The 27,970-nt window shown below is 39.1% G+C and overlaps 1 protein-coding gene across 5 annotated transcripts; it reads left to right on the top strand.

The window, feature by feature from the left end:
• Positions 1-4,293: 4,293 nt before the first annotated feature.
• Positions 4,294-27,924, top strand: FAM221A (family with sequence similarity 221 member A). 5 transcript variants are annotated; one of them, XM_059171364.1, is made up of 8 exons: positions 4,346-4,422; positions 6,654-6,793; positions 7,274-7,447; positions 11,231-11,421; positions 13,369-13,575; positions 18,012-18,113; positions 22,674-22,756; positions 26,859-27,924. In XM_059171364.1, exons 2-8 carry the CDS (start codon positions 6,747-6,749, stop codon positions 26,919-26,921), a joined length of 867 nt encoding a protein of 288 aa, XP_059027347.1. In that variant the 5' UTR covers positions 4,346-4,422; positions 6,654-6,746; the 3' UTR covers positions 26,922-27,924. The 5 variants fall into 5 exon arrangements, with proteins under 5 accessions (XP_059027346.1, XP_059027349.1, XP_059027350.1 ...); XM_059171363.1 differs by lacking the exon at positions 6,654-6,793 and having other exon boundaries at positions 4,294-4,422; XM_059171365.1 differs by lacking the exons at positions 4,346-4,422; positions 6,654-6,793 and adding an exon at positions 4,593-4,731.
• Positions 27,925-27,970: the final 46 nt, after the last annotated feature.

Below are 27,970 nucleotides of genomic sequence, written 5' to 3' on the forward strand. Positions count from 1 at the left end.
TTATCTTTCTCCTGTGTTTCTGTCTGCCCAGCCAGATATAGCTAATGGGTTCAGAGTGGATGGAAATAGAACTTGGAAGGAATCCCAGAAGTGCTAAATGTTAAGTAGGATCTTTTTGATTTTTTAAAAAGTAATCTCTACACCCAACGTGGAGCTTGAACTCACAGCCCTGAGATCAAGAATTGCCTGCTCTTCCGAGTGAGCCAGCCAGGTGCCCCAAGCCAGGATCTTTTGGTTAAAACAACCAAACCTCTTTGAGGCCTTCCTCTCTATTTCACCTCTTCCTTTGGGTAGAATGTGGCTGGGGTTTCCCTAACTTCATTATATTACAGGAATTACAGGAAATGATATGTCCCTGATGAACTGGAGGGAGGAAAGTCTTTACTATAGAACTTAGAACACTTAACTGAGCAGAAGTGGCTCAGGAAATTTACATGGAGCTCTCAAAGACATGTTTCTCCACATTTGGTTTGGAAGTGATGCTGACAGTTTGTCAGAGACTCATGACATGTCAGGTTGAAAAGAGTGCAGTGTTCAGGTATCCAGGACCATGTCAGTGTGAAGTTCTCCAAATTGAAGGCCATAAAATGCTTAAAGTGAAGGTACTCTACAACCCAAATAACATTCCAATCTGTTCTTCATATTGATTAAAGCTTGTCTGGAGGCTGTTTTCCACTTGTCTCCTTCCAGAATGAAGGTGAACTTACAGGCACCCTGGATTTTTTGTTTATTTTTTTGTTTTGTTTTTTTAAGGTGTGGAGCCCAATGTGGGGCTTAAACTCACAACTCTGATACCAAGACCTGAGTTGAGATCAAGAGTTGGACACTTAACCAACTAAGCCACTCAGGTACCCCATGGATTTCTTTTTTTTTCTTTTTTTTTTTTTTTTTTAAGATTTTATTTATTTGAGAGAGAAAAAGAATGTCCATGAGTTTGGAGGAGGGAGGGACATACAGAGAAAGAATTTTAAGCAGACTCTACACCAAGCGCAGAGCAGGACACGGGGCTTGATCCCATAACCCTGAGATCATGACCTGAGCCAAAACCAAGAGTTGGATGCTCAACAGACTGAGACACCCAGGAGACCTTGTAGTTCTTAATTAGTAAAGACTTTTTGCTCCAGGGAGCTTGCTCAGAAGATCAGAGGTCAGTGAGATCCAGTAACTCATGTGTGAACCAGTCTGAGACTTCTTTTGTGGCCATAAATACCAAGCTCACCTTCTTTTGTTCTCATGAAGAACACTGGGGCTACCTGTGAGATTTTGTAGGACTTTATCTGTCATCTGGAGGGAAGAGACAAGTCATAACATTTAAGTGCCAAGTTCTGTAATAGAAGGTTCAGAGATAGGATAGTCTTTGGAAAACAGGGGAAGCAAAGAAGACCTCATAGAAGATGAAATGCTTGTCCTGAATTTGAAAGGTGAGGAGTATGCATAGCAGACAAGGGAGGATATTCGTGAGTATTCCAGAAATATTGCCATCATAAGCAATAAAACCCAGAAATCTGAAATTATCTTGTCATGAAAAGTTTTCAAACTATTAGCGACTTCAATGGTTTTAAAGGGTCTAATACTGAAAGGCTGGAAACACAGTTCCCTCCTTTCCAGAGCTGGGGAAATTGGAGCTGAGATTTGCGGGCAGGAGTCTGATAATTAGAAATGTCTGGGAGGAGGGCTGATGCTGTGTAAGCTGTTTTGTGATAATGAAGGCCAAGGACGCTGCAGAGATATCTGCCATGACGTCATTTAGCTGCTGAACCAGCTAGATTTTATTTAAGCCACTTACGTTGAGTTTTCTGTTATTTTTAGTAAAATGAATTCCTATCTCCAGAGAATTTAGTTCCCTAAGAAGGGTTCTTAAAGTAACAGACTCTAAAATATGGACTTGGCTGAGTAGAGGAGTTAGGACAGCAGGCAGTGAGGACCTAGGCTGGTGATAACAGTGGGAGGGTTGGTCAAATCATTATCAGTTATGTCTTGGGACCAAGAATATGTAACAATAACAAGGAGGAGAAATGTTTAGACAAATCTCAGGTTTTTGATGTGTGTTGGCTGCTTGTTACTGTTGAAAATAAGAGGATTGAAAGGATACGCCATCAACATGAAGTTGGTATAGTTTTATTAATATCAAGTAAAGGACACTTTAAGCCAAAAACAACACTAGAAATGGATTTACTTCATTGATACGTAGTTCAATGCACCTAGAATATGTAATAGTTATAACAATTCCAATTCTAAACTTATACTGCCTAATACAGGCCTAGTATTCAAAATGTATAAAACAAAAAGTGAAGGAAGTGATTTGATGAAAGGGGAAGGGGCACATGATAGATCAGGCTGCCAACAGCTGAACCCAGTGATCAATCTTAGCATTATGAAAAGAAATAAGCAAACCTTATATGTACATTCTAGAAGAAAGCATCAATATTACCTATGAGGTAATCTTGCCAAAAATTTGGACCTCAATCTGATCAAGGCTCTAGAGAGTTCATAGGAAATAGAGAGCACAAAGGAGCAGATAAAGCATTAACTAAAGGATTATAATCAGTGAAACTTTAAAAAAATTTTTTTTATTTATTTGACAGAGAGTGAAAGAGGACAGCAAGGGGAATAGGAGAGGGAGAAGTAGGCTCCCTGCTGAGCAGGGAGTCCAATGTGGGGCTCAATCCCAGGACTCCAGGATCATGACCTGAGCCCAAGGCAGATGCCTAACAGACTGAGCCCTCCTGGGGTGGAGCCCCAAATCAGGCTCCCTTCTTGGCAGGAAGCCTGCTTCTCTCCCTCTCCCACTCCCCCTGCTGTGTCTCTCTCTGTCAAATACATAAACTATTTTAAAAAAGGCTACTTTCGGGGCACCTGGGTGGCTCAGTGGGTTAAGCCTCTGCCTTCCGCTCAGGTCATGATCTCAGGGTCCTGGGATCGAGCACCCCATCGGCCTCTCTGCTCAGTAGGGAGCCTGCTTCCTCCTCTCTCTCTGCCTGCCTCTCTGCCTGCTTGTGATCTCTCTCTGTCAAATAAATAAATAAAATATTTTTTAAAAAAGGCTACTTTCCCTAATATAACCCCATTTTAGGATGACTCCTTTGTCTGACTGTGGAAAACTGTCTCTATAAAATGCTAATGTGTTTGGGAGGCTTCAAAGTTTATTGGCTAAGCCGAGTTATGAGATAACGTTCTGGTGAAAAGTAACGGAAAGCAGGGAGGATGTCAAAGTGGGTTGGGACCTCGTTGAGTAGGAGGACTTTAGAAAGGAAAAAAAGAGCACTGAAAAGGACAGGGGGGCAGGGCATGTAAACAATTTGTCTACATAATATCTTGTCTTTGAGATCTGAAAGACTGTTCAGGAAAGTACTTTTGAAATAAAGTATTGTAGTTCAATGAATTTTTTTTTTTACTGTTTGCCAATTATTCCTTACAGATAATTTGTAGAGAGCCCTCAAGCTGACCTGTAAGTTGCGTCGGAGTTTAAGGACTCCTTGGTGTGAGGGATTTCCTATTCCTTTTTCCGGGTTGCTAAGCCAATCCCATAGTAATTCAATCTTATTTATTTATTTGGTATTTCAGTTTTTAACAAGATTTTATGTCGGACTGGTACAGTCAGTTAAGCCTCTTAGTTTCGGCTCAAGTCCTAATCTCAGGGTCCTGAGATCCGGCGGATGAGGCTCCACGCTTCAGCGTGGGCTCTGCTTGAGACTCTCTCTCTCCGTCGCCCCCCCCCCCCAACTCTCTCTCTCTCTCTCTAAAATAAATACATCTTTAAAAAAGATTTTGTGGAGAATATTTGCAAAGGCGTAAAAATTCTTCACCAAATTGTTCCTCCTTATTTCCTCTTAAACCCGCTATTCACTTCCTTGGAAGAACATGGTGCTTTAGTGCCACCCAGAGTGGGCGCAGACACCCAGAACTATTGATTTCTGCATCGCAGTCTCTTAAACGCCAATTTTGAAAGCACTTCTGGGGAATCCGCGACGTCCGGCCACAAAGTCAGCGAAAAGTTCCGTACAAAGAAATACGCCCTGTTCTGTGCGTCCATGATATGCAAGCCATTGCACTCCCTTGTCATTTGTTACCTTACAAGGAGACCTACGAGTCCCGGGGAAGGCAAGAGCCACCAGGTCTGTGCCTGCGGTAAGCGACAACCCGAGCGGCGTGGGCTGCCCTAGGAGACCGAAGCTTTCTCCCGCCCGAAGCCCGCCGCCAGGTGGAAGAGCGCGCCCTGCGCCTCCGCCGCCGTCCCCGGGCCAGCCAATCGGGAGGCGGGCGGGAGGGGGCGCGGCCGGCGGGGGCGGGGCCGGTTTCGCTCCTCCGAAGTCGGTTCGTCAGCGCGCTGGGCTGGCGCCTCTCGCCTCACGCAGCCATGGAGCGGCTGACCTTGCCTTCCGGCGGCGCCGCGGCAGTGGACGAGTACCTGGAGTACCGGAGGTGAGGCTGCGGCTCGGCGGGGCCAGGAGAACCCAGGCGGGCCGTGTCCCCCTCGCCGGAGGAGCGCGGGGGGTGCGGATAGGCGCCCTGCGCCCGCCTCCTGGGGCTCCGGGAATCCCGGAATCTGTTGTCCGGCTGCTTGGGGGGGTTGGGAGGGGAGGTTTCGCTATCTGGATTTAAGTTTCGTCTTTTTGCAGTTAGATATTGTAGTGACATGTAGTTCCAAGAAGTCTCTTCCGAGGCTGTTGAAGAGGTCTCCCGCTTCGACTCCTTCCAAGGCGGATTATTAACTCTTCGATTTATGCGGAGGTCCAGCTGTTTTTTCTTTTTTCTTTCTTTCTTTCTTTCTTTTTTTTTTTTTTTAAGATTTTATTTGACAGAGAGAGATCACAAGTAGGCAGAGGGACAGGCAGAGAGGGGGCGGGGGGGGGGGAAGCAGGCTTCCCGCCGAGCAGAGAGCCCGATGCGGGGCTCGATCCCAGGACTCTGGGATCACGACCCGAGCCGAAGGCAGAGGCCTAACCCACTGAGCCACCCAAGTGCCCCCCAGCTGTTTTTTCTAAATGGCCATCGAAGAGTTCACACTGGGTACTCGGGCCTTATAAGAAATAGCAGAGTCGTTTGCATGTTAGTTTAGTAACAGGGTATGTCGTGAGCTTCCAGACGCGTCCCCAACCCCGGGGTGCAGGTTTTAGGAGAAAGACTGGTGTTTCTGCGGTTCCGGAGAAACTCCTCTTTTTTTTTTTTTTTTTTTTTTTTAAAGATTTTATTTATTTATTTGACAGAGAGAAATCACAAGTAGGCAGAGAGGCAGACAGAGAGAGAGAGAGGAGGAAGCAGGCTCCCTGCTGAGCAGAGAGCCCGATGCGGGACTCGATCCCAGGACCCTGAGATCATGACCTGAGCCGAAGGCAGCGGCTTAACCACTGAGCCACCCAGGCGCCCCCGGAGAAACTCCTCTTACGGAAATAGAAACAGAGCTGCCGCTTTGGCTCAAGGACGCCCCTCGCTGCCCTGGGCCCTGACAAAGCCTGATGCACCTGCGGAGACGTGTAATTTTCCCCCGTCTCCCAAGAAAGGTTTTTGGCGGTTGGGAGTCTGGGTGAATGGGAATTCCTGGAGAGGTTATAGTAGGGGGATGTGGGGATGAGGGCGCCAGGGGTGACGGGGTCCGGGAGGAGGTGTGGGGGCGATTGTTGGGGGTGGTGGTGCGGGGTGGGGGCCGGGAGAGCTTGTGTATATATGCGGGAAGTGAGGCAGTCACTGCTCCGCCTGGGAAATCCCAGCGGCCTGGAAAACCTGAGCGAGAAGGGCTGCTCTGCCTAAAGGTGGTCGTTCCAAATCACCCCGGGTTGTTAGTGCAAACAGATTGCTTCACTGACCTTCACTCCTTCTGTCTCGGTCGTATAGTTTTGGGTAATAGCTAGAGATGTTTGGTAATTCTAAGCCAAGTAAGAGTGGGGAGCTTGATGGTTCAGTTCTCTTCCCCTGGTCCGGTGGGTCCCGGTAAGGCCGTGAGTCCTGTAGCCAGGACAGTTGCCACCCAGCGCTCACTGAGGGCTGGGCCGGCTTCTTTAGCCTCCAAGTCTCCAGGGCTTTGTGTTGACTGATAACGTAGATATTTAGATGTTTAGATACGTGGGTTGTGGGTCTCTGCTGTGGTCTCTTGCCTGGTCCAGAAAATGTTAAGACCTGGTGGAAAATTATTTTTGCAGCTTATTAGTAATGCACATGCTCAGGCCCACTCCAGATCCTAAATTAATCTGAATCTGCATTTGAACTAGATCCCCTGGGGATTTTGTAACTACTGTAAAGTTCGAGCTGTGCTGGTTTGGCAGTCAAGTACAAATGATCTCCATCTTTAAGACCTGTGTTGATCTTTTTTTCCAGTACCTACTGATATATTACATGGTACCTATTATAATGTGAAATGATACAAAACTTTTCTCAGAATAAAATGTTCTTTGGGTTTTTTTTTTTTTTTTACGATTGTGTATCTAAATTATTTAAGTAAGGAAGAAGGTTGTGATGGTTTCATAGCTTCTGAATTGGCTTTATTTATCTGTCCCAGCTAAAAGCTTGAAAGTATGGGAAAAAGTACGGATTGCACAAAAAATTAAGTAGCATTCTACAAACAACATCTTTCATGGCTTTTAAGGGGTGATATTTTTCGAGGAGAAATTTCTTTAATTTTGAACAAATTCTTTTACTTGTGCTTCCTTTTTCTCCAGGGATGCCAACTTTTAATTTCTTAAGGAATGAAGAAATAGTGGTGGCTTAATTGTTCCCATAAAACTTTGAAGTTAAAGTTTTGGAATTAAAGGATGATTACTGAATATATATGTGGGTTTGAGCTTGTGCAGATCCCAAGGTATTTGTGGGTTTCAACTCCTGGCCAGGATTTGGTTTCACATTACCCATGTTGTCTTCTGCACTGATGTTTTTTGTACTATTGCTTTTCAGGGGGAGGAAAATATTTGAATTTTTAGCAGTTTAGATTCTAGCTTTTAATGAAAAGAATGAGCATGTTTGCTTCAGAATCCAAGGAGAAACTGAAATTGAATTTGCGGTAATTGTCCAGTGGTAAACCCGGATCAGTAAAGTCAGATGTCATGAATTCACTGACTTTTTCTTTCTTTCTTTAATTTGGAATCCTCTTTCACTTGGGAAGCAAAAGCTTTATTCCTATGGGGTAAATTCGCTATTAACATAAACCCAAGGTAAAAAAAAAAAAAAAATCAAATCTGAAGCAGCATTTCCTTTGACTATACAAGTATAGTTTAATTTGGGAGTGTAGTATTTTTGACCTGGAAAATAAATATTCAAGGCTTAAGAGAAGTTTTTGTTGTAGAATTGTTGGTGAGGACGATGGAGGGAAACTTTTTACTCCTGAAGAATATGAAGAATACAAAAAAAGAGTATTACCTATGCGCTTGCAGAACAGATTATTTGTGAGCTGGCGGTCACCAACTGGAATGGATTGTAAGCTTGTGGGTCCAGAGACACTATGTTTTTGTACACATAGGTAAGATATTGCTAAGTTTTCTGGTGATTAGAAAATGTAAAATTGTAGCAGACCGTATCTTCCTTCTATAAATAACATTATTATGTGATATTCTCAGTATTTCTCAATATTTAAAAGAAGGCTTTTATGTACTACCCTAGAAATGATCTAAAGTGGTTTTATTTATTTATTTATTTATTGCTATAATTAAAAATTTCTCTTATATCCTATTAGAACTCATTATGGAGTCCATCACCCTAAACATCTCTTCTCTTGCATTTGGTAAAAAAAGATTGGTGCCCCTGCAGCTTTGCCAAGGGTCTACTTCTCTAATGACTGGATAAGTTAGTAAAGGATGGGTCATCAGAATACAAAATTACTTTAAGAGTTGCTTGAGTGGACCCACACTGAACAGGTTACCAACCTACAAATAGAAGCATTTCTCCTTCAATTTACTAATCTCCCTTTGTGCTTTAAGAAACATGTTGTGGTGATACCTTTCTTTAAGCAAACAAAAATACAAGCACACAGCTTTTTATTACAAATGGTCCTTTTCCAAGTAAGGCATATGGAGGAAAGGAAAGGAAGGAGGCTCCAGCCACTGATTTTTATTGCCTATACTAGAGGTTTGTATTTGTCTGTGTTTGTTGTGTTCTACTTTACGTTTTACTGCTATCACAGGACACAGCTATAAAGCTCAAAAGGACAAAGCTGCTTCTTGGAAAAATCATTGAACCTATTATGTATTTTCAGGTAACAACTTTTTAGCTTTCTGTTCCAAACAGAGCATGCAAGGAGAACTGCTCTGTTCTCATAGTTTCTGGGGCTCTCTCAGGAGAGACTCTGTAATAGTCGCTGTTTACATAGAGACTTGGCATCTGCCGAAGGTTGTTGAGCCGTTGCTAGGAGGAGTAATGTTGTATATAGATTGACTTGAAATTTATTTAGTAAGCCCAACTGAAAACACTGTGGAGGAATGGAGAATGAGGGTTATGTTGGTATCTTTCAGAGTTCAAGAGTAGTTTGGTTAATTTGTGGTTGGTTTTATCATTTATTCTTATACAAATTTAGTGTCAGTTTCATATATGTATAATTACGAACCATGGAATTAACGTTCATTTTAAACGTTCCAGCTTCCATGGAAAAGGTCTTTAGTACCAGTCACTCAGTGAGATCTCTGTCTAAACCGTTATAATTAAACGGTTTAGACAGAGATCTAAATGTCTAAACATTGTAATTATTATTAAGGTAAACGAAGAACATATAGCAAAATAGAAAACTCACCATCCAAAGCCAGCTGCTATCAATACATTTTACTATTCATGTTTTTTTCTTTACATAGCTCATTTCGTTGTAAATGATATGTGCATATAAATATTGAACAAGTTTTTAGTAACAGTCACAGAAATGTTTCTACATTGTTGTGTAGAAAATTTTTTTTAAAAAAGATTTTATTTATTTGAGAGAGAGAGAGAGATAGTGAGAGAGGGTACAAGCTGGGAGGAGTGGGAGAAGCAGGCTCCGTGCTGGGCAGGGATTCTGACACAGGGCTCCAACCTAGGACTCTGGGATCATGACCTGAGCCAAAGGCAGACGCTCAACCGACTGAGCCACCCACATGCCCCCACGAATAAGATTTTTTTTTTTTTTAAGATTTTATTTATTTATTTGACAGGCAGAAGATAACAAGCAGGCAGAAAGGCAGGCGGGGGGGGGGGGAGTAGGCTCCCTGCTGAGTAGAGAGCCCAATGTGGGGCTCTATCCCACGACCCTGGGATCATGACCCGAGCAAATAAGATTTATTTTTTATTTTTATTTTTTTTAAAGATTTTTGTTTATTTATTTGACAGAGATCACAAGTAGGCAGAGAGGCAGGTAGAGAGAGAGGAGGGGGGAAGCAGGCTTCCTGCTGAGCAGAGAGCCCGATGCGGGGGGCTCGATCTCAGGACCCTGAGATCATGACCTGAGCCGAAGGCAGAGGGTTTAACCCACTGAGCCATCCAGACGCCCTGCAAATAAGATTTTTAATACCTGCTCAATATTCTAGCTAGTCCAGTGGTGTTCATTGTGTGTTCCTTAGAGCTATGAGGGATAGGAGGGAGTTTCAGCAGTACCTCATGGAAGGGCAGGTTAGAGGAAGGACAGACTCTAATTTTGTCTCTTTCCCTTGCTTTAACTCATTCTGCTTTTATCTATTTTATATATTATGGTTCTGTAAGCGATTTTATTTGCAGGAAGGGTTTCACTGCTAAAATTTTTAAAACTGTTGTCTATTGATTTACTTATTCGTTCCCTTATTAATATGTTGTGTATGTGTGTATATTTGTATTGCTGATACCATCTTTATGCACACAACTCTTTCTATGCCAGAAATATTTTCTTGAGGTGTATTTTTGAAAAATGAACTCTGGGTTAAAGGATTTTTTTTTTTTTTTACCATTTAATTATTTTTATTTTTATTGACATAGAATTGATATGCAATGTTAGTTTCAGATGTGTAACAGTGATTTGATAATTATATACATTAGAAAATGCTGTATATGAAATTATATAAGCCATGGGAAGTATGTATGGATCTTTTTTAAGTTTCTTTTTTTAAATTTATTTTTTATTTTTTAAAGATTTTATTTATTTATTTGAAAGAGAGAGAGTCTGAGCATGAGAAGGGAGAGGTCAGAGGGAGAAGCAGACTCCCTGTTGAGCAGGGAGCCTGATGTGGGACTTGATCCCGGGACTCCAGGATCATGACCTAAGCCAAAAGCAGTTGCTTAACCAACTGAGCCACCCAGGCGACCCTCTTTTTAAGTTTCTTGAAACATTAAATGAGAAAATTTCTTCTATAACACTCTTGACAGCATTGTGAATTATGTCTAGTTTGAAAAAAATTGGTTCTCTTTGCTAAGTGGAAAATGGCATCTCATTGCTATTTTAACTTGTCCTACCTGGATTAATATTAAGAATAATAAATTCAATATTATTTTATTGAGTATCACCTGAAGAGCAGGAAGTGAGTGGTCTGTTTAAGAAAATTACAGTGTTGGGGCGCCTGGGTGGCTCAGTGGGTTAAGCAGCTGCCTTCGGCTCAGGTCATGATCTCAGGGTCCTGGGATCGAGTCCCGCATCGGGCTCTCTGCTCATCAGGGAGCCTGCTTCCCTCTCTCTCTGCCTGCCTCTCCATCTACTTGTGATTTCTCTCTGTCAAATGAATAAATAAAATCTTTAGGAAAAAAAAGAAAACTACAGTGTTTTAACAAAGAGCTTTGGCTTTTAAAAATGTTGACAATTTACTTTGAAATTAAAAGTTAAAAATGGAATTATATTAAATGGAAAATGGAAAATTCCATAAAAATGGAATTATATTAAAATAAATCACATTCATATATGTTTATTGAACTCATTTCAGCTTTATAGCAAACCTATAAAAATAAATTTAAATAATGTACTTCAATAGAAAGAATTCTTATAAAGAACTTCTTCCACACTCGTAGGTTGTATAGTTCCATATTGAAGAATCTTTAGTGGTATCTTAAGGGAATTTTATTTCTTTGTATATTGCTGTGATAATTTTTCTTAAATAACTAAAGATAAAAATCCAAAAGAGTGAAGGTTTTTTCCAACCAAAGCAATTTGTGACAGAGCTGACAGAAATACTGTAAGGGAGCTTATTTTTGCCTTACTAACAAGAACAGCAAATAAAAATAAAAAATTTTGAATAATTTTATATTTAACAGGACAGAAATTGTAATTTCCAGCAATCCCTGCATTGTTTTTATTTCTTTCCTTTCATTTGATTTTTTTTGGTAGGTATAAGCAACATAAAACTGACTTTGAAACGATTCCGCAGCAACGCCCCATCAGTCTCCCTTGCCGAGTGAGCGGCTGTGGGTGCAGGGCGTACCTTTACGTCCCTCTGAATGGCGCGCAGCCCATTCGCTGCAGGTGCAAGCACTTTGCGGATCAGCACAGCGCTGCACCCGGCTTTCTATGCAATGCCTGTGAGTACACACCAAGAGAATGTTTGTCTTTCTTTATTGAATATTTAATGCGTCTTTGTGCCAGTTTTGGTTAGTGCCTAGTCAATATTAAACAACTCAGAAAAGTTTGGTGGACAGCTACTCTAAAATGTTATTTTTGTGGAAAAACTGAGTTGTTTTGCAATCATAAGCCCAACTCTCATGGAATTCAAATAGGTTAAACGATAGTAGTAGATTTTAAAAATACTTAGATGTGATCTGATTTAAATTTTAGTTAGTTAGTTAATTTATTTTTAAATAGGCTCCACACCCAAAAGGGGGCTTGAACTCACAATCTTGAGATTTAGAGTTTTGTGCTCTCCTGACTGAGCTAACCAGGTGCCCCAGATTTAAATTTTTGAATGGGAGTTTTATCTACTAAATTCTATTGAGAGGTTTTTAGAAAGGATCTGATAAGTCGAAAAAAAATTTGTAATTTGCTGGCAGATTAGTATTTTATTGCCTAAAATACAGGCTGATGAGAAAAGGAAAAGGTAATATAACAATTTTAACACTTTATATGTGATAGCATCCTTACCTCAATACCTGTACCCAAATCGCAGCCCTTTCACTTGATCATCCTTTTAAAACCCCCTTGGCATAGGTAGGACATTATTTCAGTATTTTCTTCAGTAGATAGTTTTTCTAATTTTCATAGTAGTTGGAATTGAAATATGTTATAAAAGACTTTTAATGATGGGGCAGGATCAAATGTATTTTCACTGGCTAAGTATGGAAGTAGTTGGATAAAATTTATTATGCGCTTTGGTTCCCATACACATTTTTTAGAAGTGTGAGTGCGTAAAATTTTGTTAATGGTGTATTCTGGCCTCCACTTCTGTATGTATTTTTTTCTTTAATATATATAACACTTTCTTTTTTTTTTTTTTAAGGATTTTGTTTATTTATTTGTCAGAGAGAGAGAGAGAGAGACATTTAACTCGCAGAAGCAGGCAGAGTGGCAGGCAGAGGCAGAGAGAGAAGCAGGCTCTCTGCCAAGCAAGGAGCCCGATGCGGGACTCCATCCCAGGATCCTGTGATCATGACCTGAGCCGAAGGCAGCAGCTTAACTGACTGAGCCACCCAGGCGTCCCTATATAATACTTTCATTAAGATATAATTCACATACCATATAACTCATCCATTTCAAGAATACAGTTCAGTGGTCTTTAATATACTCATAGAATTGTGCAACCATCACCACAGTCAATTTTAGAACATTCTCATTGCCCCCAAAAGAAACTCCATATCCATTAGTAGTCATTCCTTATTCCTTCCTCTCCCCCACCCCTAGGCAACCAAGAATTACTTCCTGATTCTATGGACTTGCCTAGTCTAGACATTTTCATATGAATGGAAGCATAGAATATGTAGCCTTTTATAACTGGCTTCTTTCACTTAGCATAATGTTTGTATGAGTCATTCATGGTGTGGCAACGTATCAGTACTTCTTTGCTCTCTATTGTTAAATTATTCCATTGTGTCCTTTCTATGTTGTAGGTTGGCTTTCCCATAAAGCTTTTATGGGGCATTCATCCACAAGGAGGCCTCCACGTTCTCTACCTGGTCCTGCTACTGGGCTACCTGGTCCTGCTACTGGGCTATCCACACCTGCTTTTAACTCCATATTTGAGGAGAGGGCCTACATTTCCTGGCTTTCCAGTGTTAGCCCAATTTCTTTTAGTCCTACTTGGTTTTTCCAGTACTTTTTTTCCTGCTATATACCTTACCTTACCTTACTCATTTCAGCATCTTACAGAACAGTGGCTGGAAGGGAGTTCGGGGGCTGGAGGCAGGAGTTTTAGAGGCCTGAGGATAGCATGTGAGGGATTCAGATTCGGGTCATTGTGGCCAAGCTGAGCATTTTTAGGGCAGACAACTTAGTACCTATATTTAAAGACCTTTGACTCCCTTCACATCTTGATTCAGGTTCCAAGTGTTCGGGATTCCATAGTTGCTTCACTTGTGCTTGTGGTCAGCCTGCATATGCTCATGACACAGTCGTGGAAACTAAGCAAGAAAGACTGGCTCAGGGAAAGCCAGTGGGGCAGGATGTCCCTTATGCAGCAATGGGAGGCTTAACAGGCTTCAGCTCACTGGCAGAAGGCTACATGCGATTAGATGACAGTGGGATTGGTAAGTGTCGATCAATGAAATGTGAGCTTGTCATATTGTTTTTATGTGTGCTGATGAGAGTGAAGCCCTATATTTGTTCCACACTTTATGTTCTTTAGTTTTTTCCAGAAACCATTCTCTTGTTTGATTTTTATTTTATAATAAAGGTTTTATTGCTACTATACACTATATGGTCATTATAGAAAACACACAAAAAAGATCACTCCTACTCCAATACTTGTATCCAAATCCCAACCCCCAACCCTCTTGTTTGTAATAGTTGAGTATTTCTTTTTATTTGATATGATACTTTATTTGTTGCTCTATTGTATGCAATTTTTTTTGCCATTATAGCCATCTCAGTTTGGAAACAGGCTTATGTCTGTGTGTGCATATGCAGATGTATATGTATACATGTTATCACATTTATAATAATGTATGTACACACTGCTTGCATACATGAAAGTTTTAAGTAATATAGGGAAAAGTTCAGTTGGATATATCTTGAATTATTCAAGGTAGCTGGATTCTTCTTCTTCTTTTTTTTATTTTTCTGAAGTTGAATAGGATTGGGAGAAGAATATGGTTCCTATCTACTTTAAATACTTCTGTGTGTATGGATTTTTTTTCTTGTATTCAGTTTTTTTCAGTATAAAAATTATATAAACGTGAATGAATATTTTCTTGTAAAAGATTCAAACAAGAGAAATGAAGTATTGTAAGACCCCCTTGAACACCTCTCTTTACCCCAGATCCTTTCCCAGAGGGTAATTTGCTGTCACTGATAATCGATAATTATATTTAATTGACAATTTATTTTTCTTTTTAGCATATATTTTTATCGTAAATCTGAAGGCCTGTCATGTCAGAACACACAAATCTATTCAATTTTTTTACCCCCCCCCCCATAATATTCCACGCTATCAATTTATCAGGTTTTCTAAGCTATTTTGTTAATTTTTCTAAACCTTGTTCATGGCATTTAGATTGTTTTCTTTTTTTTTTTCTTTACAACTAGTCTTGCCAAAAACATCCTTGAACTTTCTTGCTTGTGTGCTACATAAATCTGACTCTAAGGTAGATACTGAGAAGCAGATTTGTTGGGTTGAAGTATGTGAAATTTCATTAAGACATTCTGTCAAATTGCCTTCCAAAAATGCTGTACTTGTTTATACTTTCTCTAGATGGTTTAGCTTCCCTATTTCTCACATTTATGCTGGTCACTGATATTGCAGACCCAATGTTTTGTCAGTCTGACCTGTGAAAATGTTCTTGTTTCAGTCTGATTTCCCTGGTTTAATAACCAGTAAGAGGAGAGTCTTCTCTTATTTATTGGCTGTTTAGCTTTCTGTGACTTGTCTGGTGTATATAAATGACTTTGCTCATTTTTGTATTTTTATCTTCTCTCGTTTATATATAGTTTTGTATAATCTATGTACTAATCTTTTGAGTTAATCTATATAATCCTTTGTACTAATACTTTTGTAGTAATCTATATAATCTGTGTACTAGTCTTTTGTCATTTATTTTGCAGATATCTTCTTCCAAGCTTTTGTCTTTTTTTTAATTTTTATTTTTTTATCCAGCTTTTAAATTTTGGAGGCAATTATATGATTATGTTTACCTTCATGCACTTTAATACTTAATTCCTTTTTTGTTTCTATGTTTAGCTTTTTCATGTATTTGGAATACATTTTTTGTGAAAATGTGAGGTATGTATAACTTCAGTTTTTGTGCAAATTGATGGCAAGTTATCCAAACACCATTCTTCCCCAAATAATTTGAAACTTTACCTTTCTCATATTTTGTTGTACTATTTTGTGGCATTGGCCTATTTGTCTATTTTGGGTCAATATTACTTATTTTTAATTATTATTCTTCATAGTATGTTTTGATATTTGGTTTGGTAAATGCTTCCTGTTTGTATTTTCTTTTTCTCTCAAGATTCCTTTGGTATATCTGTATTTTCTCTTCTAGGTAATTTTACAATTATATTGTTATATTCATACATAAATCATTTTTCAATTTTCGTAGGTGCATGATTGTATTAATCATGGAACTGTTACAGAAAACCCAGTTCCCAATGGCAAAATGTTGATGATGATTGCAGCTTTGTACTTCCACGAGTCTTTCCAGCCTCTTTATATCTATTAATGCATTTAATCCTCAAAATAACTGAGTTAAGCGCTATTATTACTCTTATTTTACAGATAAGGAAACTCAGCACAGAGAAGTACAACATATTTTTCTTTGTTATTCTGCTAATAAGTGGTAGGGCTGGGTTCAAACCAGTAATTGTTCAAGGCTAATTGCCTCTGCTTTTGCTTGTTGTCTATTTCTAGGCAACTTCCATGCCATTTTCAGTGCTACAACTTTATAATAAATTAATATTTATTACTTCATTTCATTACTTCAGAATTTTCCTGACTTATTCTTACTCTCTAATTTTTTCAGAACTTTGGCATTATTTTTCGACAGTATTCTATTATTACAAAACATTTTATTTTTACAAAAACATTCTATTATTTAGTTTATAATCATGTTGAATATATAGATTAATGTAGGAAAAATTAATATTTTATTTTTTATTTTATTTTTTTAATTAAGATTTTACATATTTGACAGAGAGCACACAAGTACAGAGTGGCAGGCAGAGGGAGAGGAAGAAGCAGGCTTTCCGCCGAGCAGGGAGCCTGATGTGGGGCTTAGTCCCAGGAGCCTGGGATCATGACCCAAGCACAAGGCAGCTGCTTAACTGACTGAGCCACTCAGGTGTCCCAAGAATTAATATTTTAAAATGTTGAGTCTCTGCATTTGTTTTCTGTGTAGCTGAGTAGAATTCTGAAGTTATCTTCATGAAAGTCCTCAATCTGTTTCATAATTTTCTTCATTTTATTTGTGGGTGTTTAATTTTTTTTTATAGCTATCATATGTAGGGTTTTTTCCTTCCTTTATATTTTCTAGCTGATTATTATTTGTTTATTGAAAAGCAAATATTTTATGTTACTTTTGTTACCAGTTCTTTATTACTTAATGTTAGAGTTTAAATGTTTGGTCAGTGTTGTACATTGTGGTATTTTTGCCTTTTCCAATATTTTCTGGCTCTTACTCTTAACTAATTACAATGTCTTGTACTTGCAGAACCGTGCTAAGTAATAGTGGGAATAGCTGGCATCTTGCCTTCTTATGCCTTCTAGTATTTTATCACTTAGGCATCTTATAAAGAGAGAAAATCTCCTGCTTTTGGCCCTTAAGGGAAGGTGTGGTGAGGAAAGGTGAGAGTGAGGAGAGGAAACAAGAGGTCTTTGCCTTGATTTCAGATGTAGGGGAGCCTGGGGCAGAGGGACATCTGCTCTGTTAGCCATGTAGAGTCCTGGACAGAGATGACAACTTGCTGATTTGGTTCCTTTGTGATACAGAAGGAGTCCATAATGCCCAGCTCCTATGGGTGGTTGGAAGGCAGCTGAGCCGTAAAGCAGTTGAGACATTTGTCATAGCAAGGGGATCCCAAGCAGAGCTAGAGGGTGGGTGCTCTGAGCTCTGAGGGATTCAGTAGAGGAAGTGGCAGGCATCCAGGGGTTTATACTTCTAGTGAGAGCAAGTGTGAGGTCCCACCAAGCTGTGAGACTAAATCTCCGCTTACCAGCCTTGAGCATTTGAGATCAGTAGTGCATGCAGCAAGCATAGGACAGCACAGGGGCCTCAGTGGACCTGAGCTCCTTCTCTTATATTTCTTCCAACCCCAAGAGAGAGGAGCTGGGGAAGGAGCGGGCGGAAAACTGAAAGAACAAGCAATTGTCCCACACTGTTCAGTTTATAAGAAAGGATTCATTTAAAAAACCAAATAGGATTAAGAGTTTATTTCCTTCCCTCTATCCACTGTGTGGGAAGAGGGATATAGGAGAGGTGGTGGTTTGTGAAGAATATAGAGCACTTAAAAATTTTCTCTACAGCTTCCTTCCTTTTGTTCCAAAAGTCAATGTATTTAGCAGTTGGTCTTTGTAATCTGTGGTGTGGGGTTGTGGATTTTCCTCATTTCACTGAATTTTTCTTTCTTTTTTTTTCCACTGAATTTTTCTTTATTGTTCATACTTTGTTTTGAGATGGTTTCCCAGTGAGGAACATAGTAAAAATGCATTTATTCTGTCCTCTTCAACTATAGGTACTTTGTCTTGCTTTTGATAATATTTTTGTGACTGTATTAAGGTTTTGTACCATTTTGTCATAGTTACATTCATGCATAACTTCTTTTTTCTGTGAAAAAGATCTCTGAGAAGTACAAATATACTTCTAGCTAATTCCCTGTACTTTATATGGCAGATAAAAATAAAAATTTTTTTATAGAAAATTTTTTTCTAATTAATCTACTGAGGTTCTAATTTATTTTACATTGAAATAACTTTTGTATCCTGAAAAATGGAGATTTAATTTTCATTCTTCATATATTTTGTTCCTAGGTGCACCTTCGATTGAATTATTAGATTCTCCAGCTACAGCCATGGACCACCCATTTCTAAAAGCATTTCAAACATCATCTAGTTCTTCTCCACTGACAGATGGTAATGAAATTAAACTGACAAACATTTTGGGGGGTAGTAAAAAAGAATGTAGATTGATTCATTTTCTAGATCTTTTTTCTTCAGTATTACCACAATTTGGTTATCATTTTATTTTTAAATTGGCCTTGTACTGAGAAGCAAGGAACTTCTTTTTTTTTTTGAAAATTGCTAAATCTAACAATTATGAAGATTCTAATAATACAATAATTTGAACTTTTAAAACCTTACATGTTATTGCTTTGATATCTGAATAAGAGACTCCTTTAGTGGCTTTCCTAAGCAGAATCTAATCCAGTGATAAGTATAGGTTAGAAAGGTTTGTCCTTTATAAATTATACCTATAAATTATACATGTACATTATACATATATATTAATTTTATTTATTTTTAAGCACTAGTATTCTATTTCCTTTATTAAGATAAGAAAAAAACATTGAAGAGGAATTTTTATGATGCAGTAGGTATTGAATATTTACAAATATTTTTAAATGAGAATTTTCTTTTTATTTGTATTATCATGCAGCCTTTTCATGTACCCTGACTTTCTCCACAAGGGATTTTTGGGCTGCTTACACAAACAACACCCAACAAAGTTATGTGAAAATATAGATAGAAGAAACCAAAACCAAGAAAAAGGACACAGTTGTGTCAGCTTTCAAGGTTGATGTAATTGCTGCTGATGTGATTAAGCTTCAGTTATGACAAGTGTAATGGTAGTGAAGGCACAGAGGAAGGTGTGATCAGTTAAATACTTTTCATTATTAGAAAGATATTCATCTATTATTATGGATTCCTCAGTGCTCATGAAAGTTATACTAGTGCTGGATTTTAAAGATGTCTCTATAGTGTGACACTCAATGATGTGGTGACCCACGGTTTTTCAGAACTGTTTTTCAAAAGACACAGGTACACAAGTCGTCCTGTGGTCCTGAGAAACCAGTTACCCAGGCCTTCTCGGTATGGGGGCAGGACAGAGACGGTTTCCCATCCCAAGGCTCAGCCTTTAGATCTTTCAAGATGGTGGTGACGAAGTCCCCAGGCTGGCAGGGCTTCTTCCTCTTACCTCCGTCCGGCCAGATGTTTACTCTGTCTGGTCACTGTCCTGGTACTGGGCTATTTTGTGTGGGTTGTTTTGTGGCCTCAGAGTATCCCTTGTCAGAGCCTTGGGCCTCTTGGCTGCTTCACTCAGGATTTCGTGGATCATCATCACACTTTCTTATATGTGGCCACTGGCTTGCTTGGCTGATTCATGTGGGAGAGTCCTTGTTAGCCATGGTTTTGTGTAAGTCTAAAGACATCATGTCTGGATGGCTCAGCTACTTTCGTTCCTACAAACTTTCCTCTTTGGGATAACATCTCTCTCCATCTTGATTGCTTATGGACGCAAATCCAAAAAACACACTCAAAGAAGATATCCAAAAACTTTCTCTGCACTTTTGACATTCAACTTCACTGTTTTGGGGGTGGGGGAGGGGAATGCTGGGGAATGCTGAGTTTACTTGATCTTTCTACTTTCCGGAAATTGAAGACCCTCTACTTATTCGATATTCTTTCATATGCTCTGGTTGAGCTTGACCAAAAACAGGAAAGGATTTAAGCTTCCTAGTTCTGCAGACTCACCTATTTGGCCGAGGGCTTCCAGCTGCCTTCTTGAGGTCCTTGGCAGTGTTGGTGCTCTTTCTGTCGTCTGGTTGAAGCTGTGTACTTAAACTGCTTGTTGGTATAACTTTGCTCGCACCTTCTGACTAAGACACCATACCCTTACCACCCTGTCTGAGCTCTCTTTTCCCCCAATTTTCCCCACCTTTCTGAACCAAGACAGAGCAACACTTCCACCATACATCACTCCCACACACACCAGGCACCTGTGAGGCTGGATCTTATCCTCTCAAACTTCCCTTTCTCACACCACCAAGAAACATAAGGAAGATAAGCACGTGCCTGGAATGGGCCAGGCCACACAGTAACCTAGAGGCACAGAAGATGCGCTGAGTACCAAGAGGAGAGGATGGAGGAGTGCTGTCCCTGATGCAGCTGGCCAGAAGCCGCCTTTTCCTCCACGTGGCCCCGAGGACAGCACTCTGTGGTGTGCAGGTGTTTGATGGCCCCTGCTAGATGGCTCCTTCCGGTCAGGATCACATCTTAGACAGCTTGATCGTTTTCCAGCGCCTGTCCCTTTGCTTTGCACACAGGCGTTCCATCAGTGTTTTCTGAACCATGGACGGAAACTCTGAATTAACTTTCCACTTGTTCAGTATCATTCCAGTTGTTATCTGAAAACTGCGGACCCCGCTAGTGTATTCTGTTCTCAAAGAAAGCACACCACTGCCCTTGAATGGTGGTACCCCCCTTCTGTGGGTCCCCCCTGTAAGAAACCTGTATCTTTTCCACACTTGCCTATTTTTAGTCATTTTCTCCAGACTCTGTAACATCTCCCTCCAGCCTCAAACACAGACAGTCCAGAGCTAGAAGTTCTAACTGGAAGCTAGTTACTACCTCTCCCACTCAGCTGGTTAGACCTTTTTACTGCTGACTGGTGAGGGTAGGAGGGTCACTGACTCTGTCCCCTGATCTTGGCAGAATGTCACCTGGGAGCCCTTGGGTTTCCTTTCCTGGAGGACCACTTGTCTATTGTCTGGGAACTAGACCTTGTTTTCCTTCTATGATGCAGTAAGGCATGTTCTCACTTTCAAGAAACGATTTATGAGAGACAGCCCCCTCCCCTACAAAAGAGGCCCCAAATAAGAGTACAATCCTGAAAGATTATGAACTATGAATTGTTTCTGATGGAGATCACTTTTTACAACTAAATCTTGGTTTTCCTGTTTCTCTTGTGATGAAGGGATTACCTTTTGGTAAGGAAAAAGGTTTTAGAGATTTTTAGTTAGACATCATGGAAATACAACCCAGATTTTTTAAAAGCATGGTTCCCTCATGAGAAATAATAATGCAATAATATTAACCGTTACAGCAACAATATGGCAGATTATTGAATGAAATGAATTAACTTGAATAAATGAAGTGACTTGTCTTCTTAAAAAAAAACTCTCTTTCAGCAAATGTAGCATGTGGTTGCTCATTTCTGATAGACACTTTGATGAAAGTGGTAAAATACCATTTTACCAGGTAAATGGCAATATACCATTAAACTGCAACTCACTGAGAGTGATTCTACAAGCAGCTTAGCTCAAATGGTCCAGCATGATTCAGGAAAAGACCCAGAGTTTTGAGATGAATGGATAGATAGCACGTATTCTTAGCACTTTTTCCTTCTTTTTCTTAAGTCTTTTGTTAGATGATTGACAGAGTGTGGTTATACACTGTGGTGATTCGAGTTATATGATTTTGTGCTGCTGGTTGAGGGTAAATTTAACTGCCATGTGTGTTCAGGTTGATACTCTGTTTTGGAAATGAGGGGACCCTACCAACACGTTCACCTGAAAAGGGAGGTGAACTTTTCCATGGAGCTGGGCTCTTAGTGCACCTACAAAGAAAACTTGGTTTTCTTTCCTGAAGCAATTTTAAATTCCTTTCACAACTCACACTAGTGCTTGTTTAGTTTTAAAAAGTGAACACCATGGAAAATTCCTAAAATTATTTTAGTTTTGAAAAATTTCAAAGCAGGTATTATCTTGGTTGCTTGTACAGACTGCCACAGCCCAGTCAGGTGCTATACCAACATACCATAGACTGAGTAGCTTAAGCACAATTGAAATTTAATTTCTCACAGCTCTGGAGACTGGAAGTCCAAGATCAGGACGCCAGCATGGTTGTGTTCTGGTGAAGGCCCTCTTCCTGATCCCCGGCTGGGCTGGCCCTTCTCATTATGTCCTCATATAGTGGAACAGTTGAGGGATTTCTGTGCGGTCTCTTCTGTAAGAGCACTAATCCCATTCATGAGGACTCCACCCTCCTGAGCACCTCCCAAAGACCCCACCTCCTAACACCATCATGTGGGGCATTGGGATTTCAACAAATACAAACATTCAGACCTTGGCTTAAGTCTTCTGTAATTACTTTTGTGCATTATCTGTTATGGTGTTATGTGAATTTCTAGTTTTGCTACAAAATTTAAAATGTAAGTCCAGCAAAGCTAAGTGTGCTCTTGTGTGAAATAGCTGTATGTTGTTATTTAGTATGAACTAGTTGCTCATTAGGAGAATGTTTGCCAATGAAAATTACTTTATCTTGCAGTGCTCTGCTTTTTAAAGAATTAGGTAGGACACCTGGGTGGCTCACTTGATTAAGTGTCGGACTCTTGATTTTGGCTTAGGTCATGATCCCAGGGTCTTGGGATCAAGGCCTGTGTCAGGCTCCATGCTCAGTGGGGAGTCTGCTTGAGATTCTCTCTCTCCCTGTCCGTTTGTCCCTCTGCCCCCTAAAAATAAAGGAATTAGGTAGTAGGATCTATTACTATTTAGACCATTCTGGTTTGAAAAATTAAAAAAAAAATTACTGGTAAGAGGAAAGTTTTCTTTCTGCCTTTTTTCTTTTTTTAAAAGCCCAGCAGAATTTATAATTCCATAAATATATTACTTAGAGTTATTTTTTCCTTATTAGTAGGTACAAGTAGTCAAGTTTCTTCCTTAAAGAGACCTGAAGAAGATGATATGGCTTTCTTTGAAAGACGATACCAAGAAAGGGTAAGTTTGTTTTATTAAGCATTTGATTTGTGACAAAAACACAGTAGAATCACATATTGATTGTGGATCATCATTAAAAATAATTTATAATTTATAAAGCCTTAACTTACAGCTGGTTAGACCTTGAGACTTATTTAGAATGATTCAGAGAGAACTAGAATGAGTCAATAATATATATATAATGTAATAGTTAATTTCTGAAGGTCATAAAGATTGTCTAAATAGATAAAACTGTCAATAATAAACATCAGCTATCAGTAGATTTGTAAATTATATGTACTTTGAGTTCTTTTTTTTTAAAGATTTACTTATTTATTTATTTTAGAAAGAGAGACAGCACGTGCGCACATGGGCATGGGTGGGAGGAGGGGCAGAGAGGGAGGGAGAGAATCTCAAGCAGAGGCCCTGCTGAACGAGGAGCCTAATGGGGAGCTCAGTCTCACAACCTTGAGATCCTGACCTGAGCCAAAATCAAGAGTTAGACACTCAACTGACTGAGCCACCCAAGTGCCCCTGTATCTTGAATTCTTAATATGTAATATTTCTTCTCAGTGCATTCAAGGTATATCTAGACTTGAATTAAAATTACCCATTAGCCTTTAAGAAACTGAACACTAGATATAAATGTATTTAAGCAATTCCCAGGGCTCAATAACTATAGTATTGATGTGTTCCTAGCTTTCAGTAGTGATAATTTGCCTCAGTCCTCTACCACACTATAAACTCCTAGGGGAAAAACAGTACTTTATTCTTCTTTATATTTTCCCCAGAACTAACTACAATGCCTTGTACATAGTAAGTTTTCAATAAATATTTATGGGAAATTGAAAAAAGAAACATACTAATTGATAGTCAGTTTCATACATGTCATATCATTAGACATTTGATGTGTTTCATGGTGGTCATATTTGAGAGATTTGTTTTTGTTTGTTACCAGATGAAAGTATATTGGTTTGATGAGATATGGGGGATGGTATCTGATCACATGGTAACATTCTCCAAAATGCTTTCTTAGGATTATTTTATAGTTGCTCTGTGGGTATTTATTAACTCTCCAACTAGGTAATAAGTGCCATGAAAGTAAAGCCACTTTTGTCACTTTTTGTTGTAGCTTGTTGAGTAACAGAAGGTATGGAGAAAGAAGACCATTAAATAAATTTACCTCCTAAGAGGAAAGGGAGTAGAAGACAGAGAGGGCAGCTTGGTTTTTCTGAAGAAGAATTTTGAAATAGAGGGGGAGAGTCCTGGATATGATTTAAGGCAGAGCTAGAAATAGAACTTTTTTCAGTGATGAAAATGTTCTTTCCCTATTGCAGCTGTTCATCATGTGTGGCTAGATAGGTCTGATTTTAAAAAAATTAGAACTTAAAATTATTTTCCTCGGTCACAGCAGCCACATTTCAAATACTCAGCAGACCACATATGGCTAGTGGCTACCTTACTGGAGAGCTCTCATCTAAGAGAAAGAAGTAGTAGTAGGATCTCAGGGAGGGAGATGAAATGGCCAGAGTGAAGAAAAAGAATGCTCTTTTTACAACATCATTAAGGCTAGACTTTTAATCACATCACTCTCCATTTCTGGAATACACGAGTTCACAGCTGAATTTTAGTTTTCCCTTTAGAGGCTTATGAGGGACAGGGTTCCAGAACTCCTTCCTTCCCTCCTTCAGGAGCCTGGGTCATGCTGACTGCCTTGAAAACATGCTGGTGGTATTTGCTTGTGGGAAGACAATGGCGGGAGTGATTGTTTTAGAGGATATATGCGGCCAATCCAGATTGCTTATTATAAATAGACTGAGAATTTATGGATTTACAAGATGTCATTTATAACTCTCCATCTTGTGTGATTTATGAATTTACGAGGCACAGCTTATAAACTTCCCAGCCTGTGTGATTAATGGCATATAAAAACTAAGAAGCTCAACAACTTCCTAAACAACTTCCTCTGAGCTGACGTGTACTACTACTATACATGTTGTTAGTACTTGAATTTTACTCCAAAAAACCAAGATATGCACTGTTGAGGGAAAAGGGATGATTAGGAAGCTAAATCTGGTGGGTCACAAACCCTTTAGAAAGCAGTATGATGTCTGTATCTGGTTTTGCTTGTATCATGGTGCAGTGGTAACCTTTAGTGTGGAGAAGACTTTACCGTTAAGTGTGAGTTGATTCTGACAGTTGAAGCCTTTGTGGTAATGTAGTTTACTAATTACTTTTAGGTATTATTGAAGAGTTGCTTCATTTCTTCTTTTATATATTAGGTCAAGTTATTTTCTTCCATTGTGGATGACCCTAGGTCTCTTATCTCTAAGAAAGGAGAATTTTATTTAGGAAAATTTGTCAAAGATGAACTAGGTGCAAGGTGCTATTGCTGTGAGTGCCAGGAAGCTGAAGAAGAAACAAAGGGAGAGGAGGAGGTATCTTTGCTCATCAGACCCTAGATTAGATGGATGTATTTGCTAAGTATTATTTCAAGTGAGAAAGCCCTACTTTGGCTATGTTTGGTTGTTGAGCATCTTGTCTCTTTGATCTTACTATAAATTGAACACTTGGCCCTAAATGAGAGAGGAAAAGGGACTAACATTTGTTGATTCCTTATTAAGTACCTGGATTTTATACATATGATCTCATTTATACTTTTAGAACAACCTTGAGAAGTACCTATTATTGTGACATTTTTTTTTTTAACAAATGAGAAAACTGTTGGTTGAAAAACTCACTTCGAATAGTTAATAAATGCTAGAGTTAAGATTCAGATGCTCTTCTCTGTGACCCCAAAGATTATAATCTTTACCTTAGTATAGGTTATTCCTTTGGGGATCCTTCAGATGACTTGTTGACTAATACAGTATACAAGAGTGATATGAATGTATGGTTTTTGAATGAGGTTCCCAACCAACTCAGAGAGGAGAGAGAGGGGAAAAATGGGGATGAGATAGAGGTGAAATATATAGATTTTATTACTGAGAAGTTATTATTTACAATTTGATGAGATCGGATAGACTGGTGTTACTAGATTCCTTCTGGTTTCTTGATATTATTCCTATCACCTTAGAAGATAGGAGGCCCTCCACCCACAATGCCCCATACTTTCTGTCCCTTTCTCTTACAGGGATAAGTCAATGTGTGCTGCCTCAGGGAATTGTAAGAGGCAAATGGGCTTTGTGTTCTCTGGGGTCTTTTTTCCCATAGAAAGGATTTAAATGTTTCTAAAGGTCAGAAGGCCACTACTTAGGATCTGGCTCAGTGGGTTAGGCCGCTGCCTTCGGTCGTGATCTCAGGGTCCTGGGATCAAGGCCCGCGTCGGGCTCTCTGCTCAGTGGGGAGCCTGCTTCCTCCTCTCTCTCTGCCTGCCTCTCTGCCTGCTTGTGATCTCTCTCTGTCAAATAAATAAATAAAATCTTTAAAAACAAAACAAAACAAAACAAAAACCCTGCTTCTTTGCTTCAGGTACACTGGAGGGTAACCTTCAGGGAAGTAACTGTGGAAATGTGAAAACCAGAATTTCAGAAAACTATCCTTAAAGCAGCCTATGTTCCAGGGATAATCCAGCTGCATTAAGTGTGTTAATGTGCATAGACAGGATGTAAGGTTATGTATTTAAGCTTTTATAAAACAATTTTTTTTAGTGGCAGTTAAAATTAATTTATTAATTTTCTCCAAAGCAATATTCACTATATGTTATTTTTATTAAAATGCTTTTGCAAAGTTGAAATCATACCATATTTTAAAAATGCAATTGAGGGGGTGCTTGGGTGGCTCCGTGGGTTAAAGCCTCTGCCTTCGGCTCAGGTCATGATCTCAGGGTCCTGGGATCGAGTCCCGCATCGGGCTCGCTCTCTGCTTAGCAGGCAGCCTGTTCCCTTCTCTCTCTCTCTGCCTACTTGTGATCTCTCTCTCTGTCAAATAAATAAATAAAATCTTTTAAAAAAAATGCAATCTACTATTAGATTTTGCTTTAGAATTTAGCAGCTTAATCACTGCTAAATAACTCTGAAATGCCTGGGATTAATGAGACATGAATCCAAATAAAGTGTGTACAACTTTTTTTCTTTAGAATGTTTTACAGATTATTTTATCAACAAATATTCTAACTTTACAGATAAAAATGGAAAAGGTTGCTAAGCAGAAAGGAAAAGCACCATCAAGTACAAAACCTTCATGAAGACCATTGGGAAAAATTAAAACCATCATCCAAATAGGTCTTGTTTGTGTTTGTTTAAATACATCAATACAGTTTATTTTCTCTTGAATTATTTACTTATTTTACTATGTAAATCTGTCATTTTGGTTGTTTCCTTAATTTATTTAAACAAGTGAAAATTATATTACTTTTATCAAAATTCATGATTACTATTTTGTATATACTTTTTATCTCTCCTAACAAATGAGGTTGTTTTCATATTAGTCAAAACCTGAAAATACAGTAACTGTTTTTAGTCTGTCATAATTTAACTTTTTGAGGTTATTTAAAAAATTAAGTAGGTTATTTTGGGTTTTGAATAAATGTATAAGGAACACTATTTAAAAATAGTAAGTTAAAATCCCTATTTTTTATTTTTCAAACTTTGTAATCTTGATTTATGTTTTTAAATAAAGTGTATTTAAAAATTATATAATCATTTTCTAGTGGTGTCTACTGATTTTTAAGTAGTTTTATTGATTATGCATTTTATATAACTGTATTGAACTTCTTGTGTGCCACCTCAAATCCTCTTGCCTGCACCTCTTACTCCTGGACTGCTGTGAAACACTTCCAGGCAAGCTTCTGACAGCTTCTCATGGAAGCCATTTGATGGCATTTCATCTTGAAAACATTTCATGATTCCCTTACTTTTTTCTCCAGGTATCCTCTGACAGTGTGGCTTAGGATTGCCTACTGGAGCCTCTCTGCCATCATAGATGTGTGAAAGATATGGAGGAGTTAATGACCTTGGGGCCACCCTTGACTTATGAATAAATGCTCTCTCTTCCATCAGCTGGGAGAATTCTGAGATGCCTTTCATAAGGCATTTTCTTCAGAAAATTCTTTGGGATTGAGTACCAGTCACCTCTAGCAGTGGCCAACTCTGTAATACATTCTTATGTTAGCTTTTTTTAACTTCTCCCTTTCTCATCCATCTCTCTGGTTCTCTCAGATTACTTCTCAAATAAATACCTGTATGTGAGTATTTGTCTTGGGCTTCACTTTTGGGTGGTGGGTAAACACAAGCC

This window comes from Mustela lutreola, chromosome 4, assembly GCF_030435805.1.
Source record: "Mustela lutreola isolate mMusLut2 chromosome 4, mMusLut2.pri, whole genome shotgun sequence".
Lineage (NCBI taxonomy): Eukaryota > Metazoa > Chordata > Mammalia > Carnivora > Mustelidae > Mustela > Mustela lutreola.